Here is a 10,158-nt window from a genome sequence, read left to right on the forward strand (position 1 = left end):
TTTGATGAATATGATCAGATTTGTATTAGTCAAGACTGATCCTGATTCTTGACAGATGTAATTAATATCCATCCACTCATACGACCTAAGCGTAAAAACCTAAAAAGAAAACGATTTTTATTAAAAAGTAGGGGCAAATCCGTCAGATTTGGCTTGATCCTGATATTGATTCAGAGTTCACAGCCATGGGATAGGGAGGACTGAAGAGACTCAGAGAGACCTTTCCTTTTTTTTTTCAGTTGGATGAAAGGATGAAGTGGGATTTGATCCTCAGCCTTAGCTAGGAGTATCAAAAGATCTTTTCAATATTCTTTTAATTACAACTAGCGCAAAACCTTTCTCTTTCTTGTTGGCATAAGACCTTGTGGCTTTTAGGGTTGAGAATTTTTATCCTCTCAAATGCGGTGCACCATCCACACTATCATATTATCTTTAAAGTGTATCAGAGGTGTACCTCACTTTCACTTGTGCATCTTTAAAAATTCAATGCACAAGTGAGATGCATCGTCCAATGCACTTTAAAGGTGCACTGATTTTTAAAAATGCATAAGTGAGGTACACCGTCCAATGCACTTTAAGAGTGCACTAGGTGATGCACCGCACTTGAGAGAATGAAAACCAAGGATGGTTCTATTGGTTGCCCTTTATGTCCAACATATTTTCCTTATCAGTTTTTCTATTAATGTTCCAGTGTGCATTTCATGATAATATACAGACATCATTTCTCATCAAATTTTAACCTCCCAAAAAAAATTTCTCACCAAATAAACCCAAGGAAAAACCATTGTTCAGGCATGCATAGTAAGTATACCAGTCTAATGCTCTTGAATGCCAACCAGACACCGTTCTTTTTCTCTTCAATAAGATACTCAATACATGTATCCTTTGCATGTCCTCGCACACCTATTGATGCAAAATAATTTTTTAATATTTAATTTTGCCACTAGATAAATTCAGTAATTGGTTTTTTTGGTTTGGACTCTCCCCTCATTAAGGACATGGCTCCTGTCTAACACCCTGCCCGGGCTGCATGTGCAGTGTCGGACACAGTGAAACGTGAAAAGACCACCTCACCTTGCTCGAGCAGGGATAGGCGGTCTTTTCTTGCCTCATCAAGTCCGGCACTACACATGCAGCCCGGGCAGGGTGCTGGACAGAATCCTTTTGGGCTCATTAACATTGTAGAAAGCCTTCATTAAAAGTGCCTAAAAAATATGTGTCAAGATACCTTTATATATCCCAATACTTAGTGAGGTTTGGAACCTTACACTCTCGTAGTAAATTCTCTTTTCCTTGATGATCTGATGAACTAATTAAAGTCCCAGACTCTGGATTGGACTTGCCTCTTGTCCTGCAGTTGCGGGAGTTGGAACGTCCAGCACCTCCTAGGAAGAAGGCACCTGGCATGTTACTAATCCAACGGTCCAATGGGAATGGGCAATCTGTAATCCACTTTCCATCTTTCATTCTCTCGTTCTGCCAAAACCCGACCCGAAAAATACAAAAACCCATCCTAGATTGAAACCTATCTGATTTTCACTCTCATTTTCCCATTCTCTGATTTTCAGTTTCGTTTTCCCATTCTAAGATTTTCCTTACTTGAACCAGATTGTGTGTTGAATTGATGATAACCAACACATTCAATTTCTCTGAACTATGTTTTTTTCCCTCAATGGACAAATAGGGTAAAAAGAATAACATGTAATGGGCTTTAGAGACATGGAGCCGTCAGAACTCACCTGCGATGGGGAAGAACAATCGCAGGCCGTATCAAATCTCTTTCTTCTTCTCCTTCTTTTCCACTTTTTATCTGATTTATCTTGCTTAACCCTAGTAACCGCAATCCATACCTTATTTTCTATCGTTTCCCCCATCTTCATTTGAGTTTTTCTCTGATTTTGAAACCCTAACCGAAATCCCCATCTCATTACCACCGGTACCTTACCTCTATCTCTCGATTTCTAATTAAATCCCAAATCCCCATTGATTCTCCAACCAACACCACCCAATCCACCGAAACCCTTTTCCTTTTATTCTCTAAATCCTCGTCCTACTTCCATCGAACATCCTTTTCTCATGTTTAAATCCCATTATCAAAATCCATTGCTTCCCATAAAGCAGTGGAGTTTTGAAGTATAAACCCACTATAACTGAAAAAGCAGTGGAGTTTTGTTCAGAGATAAATGGCTTACAAGTACTTAGAAACCCACCAAGTATGTAGAAACTTGGGAGAATCGAAATCAGCAGCATTAGGAATTCAGAGAGCTTCCATTTTCATGTCTTAGTTAATAATGCACAGAAAAGAAAATATTTCCAGGAAAGAATAGGAATCTTTTAGGTGTAATACAATGCGATAAGGGGTTGTAATTTTTTCATTTTCATGACCTAGGGGAGCTTCGTTCCTCTAGGGAAGAAGACGGAGACTATCGGAAATAAAGGGGGAAGAGTCCGAGAGAAACCAACGAGAGGAGGTTTTTGTATTTTCGGATCGGGTTTTGGCAGAACGAAAGTATGAGAGATGGAAAATGGATTACAGATTGTTCATTTTTATTTGACCGTTGGATTAATAATATGCCACGTGCCTTCATCCTAAGGTGGTGCTAGACGCTCCAGTTACCGCCACTGCAGGACAGTAGCCAATTCCATTGTGAAACGGGATAAAATAATTTCCCTCTTCAAATAAAGAGCAACTATTAGCACGCCAGAACAGTACTGAAACTTTTACAAGTGCACAAAATTTCAGTGGATGAAGATAGGAGACGAGAAATTTGTTTTTATTTTTAATCCACCGTTCCAACAATCCATGTCTACATGCATTAAAAAATAATAAAAAACCCATGTCTGTAAAGTAAAGATGAGGGAGGGAGATGTTAATGTTAACGTTAACAAGGGAGATTACAGTCTACACACTCTATTGACCTTATCACATACCTTTATGCTCAGTTCTTGACCTTATCGCATACCTTACGAACAAAATCCATGGCTTCCTCGATAAACAGGAAAGATTCAGGCAATTGGGGAAACAGGTAAAAAGCATGAATACTTTTTGGATACTCTAGCAGCTTGGCTTCCTTCCCACATCTCTTGAGCCACTCGTAGAACTCTCTCTGCCTGTCCTTCAACGGATCGAACCCTCCTACCACCACCATCGTCTCCGGATACTTTACTCCCCTAATATCCACTGCCTTCGGCCCCGACACATTCACTGCTTCATGGTCTCTGTTCTCTCCTTCCGGCAAGAACACCTTCCACATCCAATCCGTCCTCTCCAACGATACAATCGGCACATTCACCAACCTAATTTCCGATTCCGTCAGCTTTTCCCCACCGAAGAACGGCTGTATCGAGATCTGTCCGATCACTCTGACTCTCTTGAAATCAGCTTTCCCAGATCTGACGGCGACATGGTGGGCAAGATTACCCCCGGCAGAATCCCCGGCGAAGAAGCACCGAGAGAGATCGGCATTCGCCGGAAAACCAAAGCTTACGGTTTGCGCTTCGTCTAGGAATTTAAGAGTGTCGAATCCGTCGTCGTAATGTGATGGAAATCGGTGCTCCGGAGAGAGGCGGTAGTTGACGGAAACGACTACGGCGGGGAATTTACGGGCGAATCGACGGCATACAAAGTCGTAGGCTTTGGCATCGGCACTGAGGAAAGAGAATCCACCACCGTGGAAGAAGACGATGACGGGGAGACTAACATCAGAGGGGGCTTCTGTTGGTGTGAAAAGGCGAAACCAGAGGTTTCGAGTGGCGTCGATGGTTACATCGGAGGTTTTTACGCCCTTGAAGGGTATGTTGTTGGCGGGGACTTTCGGTTCGAAGAAATTGACCAAACGTCGGTTGATAGTGCCGTTAGAACGACGCATGGCGTCTGAAAAGAAGTCGACGACGGTGAGATTGATCTTCAGCTTCCATGGAAGCACCGGCGACTCTGCTGGCGAGTTTGTAGCGGACATTTTTTCCCTCTCCCGCGTGCTTGATGCCGCGTGGGTTGGTATTATATATGGACCTGGCTCTCCTCCAGCCGTGGCGGGATGCTGGAAGATCCAGCCCAGTAAAAACAAGGGGTTTTGTAAAGGTATAATACCAAATCCGGTCCAGAGTAATGTTTTATCGGATCTATTACTCTATTTGTGTGGTCCTGTTTTAGATATTGGTATTGAACTGATACGTATAGGTGTATGGGTCTGTACGTAACAGACTTTTTTTCCCTACAAAATAGGGATGGTAGGGGGGTTAACAGGCTGGGTCGGGCATCTTAAAACCCCAGACAACCCTAGGGGTTTTAAAGTCTACCTAAGCCCAACCCAACCCTATCAGAGCCTAACACAATTTCAACCTAGGCCCAACCCTGCTAGCCTGGGTTGGCCCTGATTGACCTTGATTGGGCAGGGCCTGGCTGGATTGGCCCTGATTAATTCTGAATTGTAATTGTAAATCAGGGTGAAGACAGGCCTCTTGGCCTCTTGGGGTTGCATTCTACAGGTACCAACCAATTGTGCTATTAATTGTCTTATGAGATATTTTTCGGTACCTACAATTTTTGTAGATTTATGATCTTCCCCAGATCCTGCAGTGGCGGGAGCCTCATGCACTGGGTACATCTTTTTTTTTTTTATGATATTTATCAAACATTTGAAATGAAATATAATTGTCTGCATCGTCACCATCACAGTCATTTACCATTACCATCAATATGTCTGTCACACATTCATAGAACCTTGTTTGTTTACTTTTCCCTTTAGAGAGAGAAAATCTGAAAGAAATTACAGGTATGAACATGTTTGGTTGCAATCAATTAGGAAAATTGTAACCATATTTGTATAATACACTTTTTGAAAGAAAGCAAAAAGATCATGAGAAGAAAATTTCTTATTGACCCTCAAATTACTTGTAACCTTAATTTTAAGCTCTCTTGGTATGATGACATACAATTTTTTTTCCCAATAAAATTAGGGTTGATGTTCTCTATGCCACAGCGTAGCCTGCGCCAAAACACATGGGCTTGCCATTTAGGGGGGGCAGGGTGGTCATTTCACCCACCTCATGTGTCTGGACGCAGCCTATGCCCCCAACATAGGGAACATTTGGCCTAAATAGTGTCATTTACACATGTACTTGAAAAGTGTGCATAACAATGACACATTTTTTATAATGACATATCATGTCATTATAATCTTAATTTTGAAAATCTTTTTATGCCCTAACTTAATGAATTTTTGCAAATAAGATAATGAGCAATTAAAAGACGATATCAACTTCTAAATGTCATTGAGACCCTCCATTTAAAGTGGTAAAACAATTCTATCAAGAATTCAAGATGAGGTCAAAAAAAAAAAAAAGGTGAAAAGATGAGGTCAAAGTCACAAGCTCACATGATCTTATCCAATCCTTTCCCTGTTTTTTTTTTGTTCAATTAATAAAACCCATTTCCTATCTAAAAAACGAAAAGAGAAAAAAAAAAGTGTACAAGATAGACACTTCGCCCGTATGCATGGCAACTCCAATGGGGGAGCGAGATAGGATAAAGGATATCATACAAGAGGGCGAAGGGATCATTTCAAAGGGGAAAGAGAGAAATGGACACAATGGGCCTAGCTTGTGGTACACTTTATGAACTTTTTTTTTTTTGGTAATACTCTTTATTGGTCTTGATGTTCTGTGTTATACTGAAATTCTTACAGTAAAACAAGAAAATGAAACAAAATCCAAAAAACAAAGAATTATTTCATCCTATCTATATTGTATCATATTTTCATGGTATTGAGAGTTCACCATCAACACAAAAAGAAAGATAAAGTGACACTATTAAGTATTGCATGATATGATTTTTTTTTTTTTAGGTAAACGAAGTATTGGATGATATCAACCATCCATTTTATGAAACAAAATTAAAAGAATATAACAACTATTCACAAGGCATTGATTAGGCTTTAATTTTGAAAGCAAAAAATGGACCACAAAGATAGACCAAGTCAAGGAATTAGTTCACGGTATTGGTTGCAACCGATAGCCCCAAAAAAAAAAAAAATTTAGAGCTTTTTGTGGAGCTTACCTAACAATGAATATTCTGGGCCAATCCATATCGGTAGATTGGTACGGATCAAAGGTTTTAAAAAAAAAAATCTGTCCAATACTGATCGATCAAATCAGTATTAACCGAGAACGATTGTTCGATACTAATTCCTAAAACAGACTTAACTCCTCTCAGATTTCCTGTTCGATCAGGTTCGTAGGTTCCTCTCATAGGAGACCGGAAATGACAACCTCACCCCCTGCCTGAACACACTACCCGGGTAGGGTGAGGTTGTCATTTTCGTCCTCCCTATGAGAGGAACCTACGAACCTGACCGGGCAGGGAACCTGAGGGGAGAAAAATTCTCCTAAAACAGTGCTGCTGTGATTTTCTCTCTCTTTTACCAATCAGCTATTACAATCAATTTGGATCCTTTACTGCCAAACTGTCTGGTAGAACCGTGTTTTCCCAACCAACTATTACATTCAATTTGGATTCTCTACTACTGAACTGCCTGGTAAAATCGTGTTTTCCCAACCAACTATTACACTCAATTTGGATCCTCTACTGTCTAACTGTCTGGTGGAACCGTATTGTCAAGATACAGCGAGGCAAAGAATGACTGCCTTACCCTACCTACCACCTTATAACAATTAATTGCAGCTCATCTGGCTCAACACTTGTGGGCCTCCAGTAATAAAGAATGGCAACCAAAATGGATTGAGGAGCCCCTGGACTTATGGAGAAAAAAGTTGGTGGACGTTGACAGATGCAATTTAATTGAGTAGCTGATGATAGAGGGGAGGACACGTGGCTAAGTAGAAATAAAGCAATAAAACCTAGGATTCCACGTTACCGGTTACCCTCTTACCCATACCTTTTTGTCAATTTTGTTGGAAAATTCTAAAATCCACAAGAGTAACTGTTGCAATCACTGCTAAATTATTAATTTTTTTAAAGTAAGACTGCTAAATTAATAATTGATCACGACAAATTGAGTGGAGCATTTAGAGGAATTTAAGATGCAAGTATGGTCAAGAGATCGCAGTGTGGGTTTCTAGCACTGCATTAGCGAGTGGACCAATGACACATTGACAACGCACACAGAATGGGTAAGAAATTTCATTTTCTCATTTTTTGATGGTACTTCTGTGTCTGACACTGGAGTCACGTAAATCACACGACTAAGGCAGCATTCTTTTTGCTTATATGTATAAAGGGGAAGAGTTCTCTAAGGAGCATGGCCCATGTGCATGGGGCCAATGGGAGCACATAGAAGCATTAATAGGGCAAACATCTGACCCTTTCATGGGGATGGGAGGCGAGTTGGGCGGTCATTTGCTCCCTTCTGTACGTGGGTACAAGGGCCACACTCCCTTCATAGAGGGTTTTTTTCCCATGTATATATGACAATATTTTCTTGTTGCCCATATGTGATGAGCTCTGGTGCATTGGTGGTGGTGGTGGTGGTGGTCTGGATTCTGAACTCATCCATCCATGAAAAAACATTAATATTCTCCATTTTAGACGAAAAGTCTTGAAAATATCATTTTCCTCTAATCCAAGAGTTACTATGACGGATCCAGATCCTCTACGGTGCGCTGCCCGTAGTGGCTTGTGTGGTGTAGACTAGACCGCGCGTACAATGACTGCCTTACCCCTGCTCGGGCAATGCGTTTGGGTAGGGGTAAGATGGTCTTTGTGCACGTGACCCAGTCTACATCACACGGGCTGCTATGGGCAGCTGCGTCGTAGAGGATCTGAATACTACTATGACTACCTTTTCTAAAATGCCGATTAGATTCTCATAGTATGTTTTTATAAGGAAGAAGGATCATTGCCAGGCTGTGTGGTCCCTGCACTAACACAGGGCAATCATTTTACTCTCGGTGTGGCTTGGTGGAGGTGCTAGACAGCCTTCTCTTTCTTATTTTATTAACACAATTGGTTTGAATGACGAATAATTCATCTTTCTAGTTCCAATCGGTTTTATGGGTGGGCATGTCCATAGAGTATATTTGGACATCCATTTATTTGTACCACATAGCAGGCTATTGCGGGTAGTCCTCACATATAAAGTTTAATGAAGTTCATTCAGAGTTGGCATAGTGATAAAACAAAGATTTCAAAAATCCAAGACCACTAAGAAGGTGCATGACAATACTTAAACTACCAAGACGGTGGATGACAGCAAATGAAATGATATACATGTGATTGGAAGAATTTGGAGAGTAACCAATCCAAATAACTTCTTTAGATATCCAATAGTTAGAATTACCACATCACTAACAATTTGGACCCTCTACTCTCGAACTACCCGACAGGACTGTCGAGACACAGCGAGACGGTGACTAATCTACACGACACAATTATGTCGGTCATCTATAAACACTCTATGGATGTTAATTGAAGTATAAACCTGTACTCAAAATCCAAACATTGATCATCAACCTGCAACTTGTCACTCATTCATATCTAATTTGGTTGATTTTAATGAATTCTATGAGATTGCAGTACAAACGACTTACAATTACAGATTCAGATTTTGGGGGGATTATCACTTCTTGAACGTAGCAGATACCTTATGAACAAAATCCCTGGCCTCCTTCATAAAATGAGAAGATTCAGGTATTTCAGGAAACAAATAAAACCCATGAACTGCGTTTGGATACTCTATCAGTTTCACTTCTTTCCCAGATCTCTTAAGCCAATTATAGAACTCTCTCTGCCTATCCTGCAACGGATCAAATCCTCCCACCACCACCACTGTCTCCGGATACTCCATTCCATTTATATCCACCGCCCTCGGCCCCATCACGTTCACCGCTTCATGGTCTCTGTTTCCTCCTTCAGGCAAGAACGCCTTCCACAGCCAATCTGTCAAACCCAACGACACGATGGGCATCTTCTTCAATCTGATCTCCGACTCTGTCCTCTCCTCACCGCCGAAGAAGGATTGTATGGATATTTGCCCGATCACCCTCACTTGTCGTAATTCAGCCTTTCCGGCTCTGCATGCGACGTGGTGGGCCAGATTCCCCCCGGCACTGTCGCCAACAAGAAAGCACCGTGAGAGGTCAGCATTTGCCGGAAAACCGTCGAGTCTCTGTTGGTCGAGGAACTTGAGAGTGTCGAAGCCGTCGTCGTACTGTGAGGGGTAGCCATGCTCCGGCAATAGACGGTAGTTGACGGAGACGATGACGGCAGGGATCTCCCTGGCGAAACGACGGCAGACATTGTCGTAGTGCCTAGAATTAGGGCTGAAGAAGGCGAATCCTCCGCCATGGAAGAAGATGATGACCGGGAGAATGACGTCGGGTGGGGGTTTGGTGGGGATGAAGAGGCGAAACCCGAGGTTTCGGGTGGCGTCGATGGTTATGTCTAATGTTTTGACACCTTGACGGGCTTTGTTCCTCGCGGGAACTGTGTGGTTCACTAAATTCAGTAGACGGCGGTTGAGAGTTCCGTTAGGACGCCGTGTGAGATTCATGAGGAGGGTAGCGCCAAAAAGGACGATCTTCGGCTTCCATGGAAGCACCGGTGTTTCTGTCAATATGTTTCTTGTCATAGTACAAACTATACGCACGCACACAAACACTCTCACAAAACCATATGTAGTTAGAGGAAGACTTGCAAGAAAACAGAGGAGGTAGAAATGACTATCCTACCCCCTGCCCAAATACATTGTTCGAGGTGGGGTCCACGTGGGGTCCACCTCCCTCTATTAGATGTACTTGGCGTCAAGTACAAGCAGTGTAAGGATAAATATCACCTCAATTTGCCTACCTGTCAATTTCCTCAATTCCCTCTAATAGAGGGAGGTGGACCCCATCTTGAGTAGTGTGTCGAGCAGGTGGTTATGGTGGTCATTTTCACCCCCTATTAGATGGAATTGAGGAAATTGAGGAGCAGACAAATTGAGGGGATAAAGATCTCACAGAAAGCTCTAAGAGACTTAACACATGTTTCCTTTTTCTCATGCAGCTTTCTAGTCAACTCGAATATGTTTGGAAGTCAAGAAAAGAAAAAAATTTGAGTGGAGAGATACAAACACATAAATCAATCGTAGTGTCATTATAACATATCTTTTCTTTTCTTGGCTTCCAAACTTACGCTTAGGTTTTATTTGAGAGACAACA

The 10,158-nt window shown here is 41.7% G+C and overlaps 2 protein-coding genes across 2 annotated transcripts; both read right to left on the reverse strand.

Annotated features, from left to right (window-relative positions):
* Positions 1-2,932: 2,932 nt before the first annotated feature.
* On the reverse strand, positions 2,933-3,966 carry LOC122669866 (probable carboxylesterase 18). The gene has a single exon (XM_043866744.1). The coding sequence runs from the start codon at positions 3,957-3,959 to the stop codon at positions 2,940-2,942; it is 1,020 nt and encodes a 339-aa protein (XP_043722679.1). The 5' UTR covers positions 3,960-3,966; the 3' UTR covers positions 2,933-2,939.
* Positions 3,967-8,532: 4,566 nt separating this feature from the next.
* Positions 8,533-9,587, reverse strand: LOC122667454 (probable carboxylesterase 18). The gene has a single exon (XM_043863727.1). It carries the CDS (start codon positions 9,585-9,587, stop codon positions 8,577-8,579), a length of 1,011 nt encoding a protein of 336 aa, XP_043719662.1. The 3' UTR covers positions 8,533-8,576.
* Between the last annotated feature and the right edge of the window lie 571 nt (positions 9,588-10,158).

Source organism: Telopea speciosissima, chromosome 7 (genome assembly GCF_018873765.1).
Source record: "Telopea speciosissima isolate NSW1024214 ecotype Mountain lineage chromosome 7, Tspe_v1, whole genome shotgun sequence".
Taxonomy (NCBI): Eukaryota; Viridiplantae; Streptophyta; class Magnoliopsida; order Proteales; family Proteaceae; genus Telopea; species Telopea speciosissima.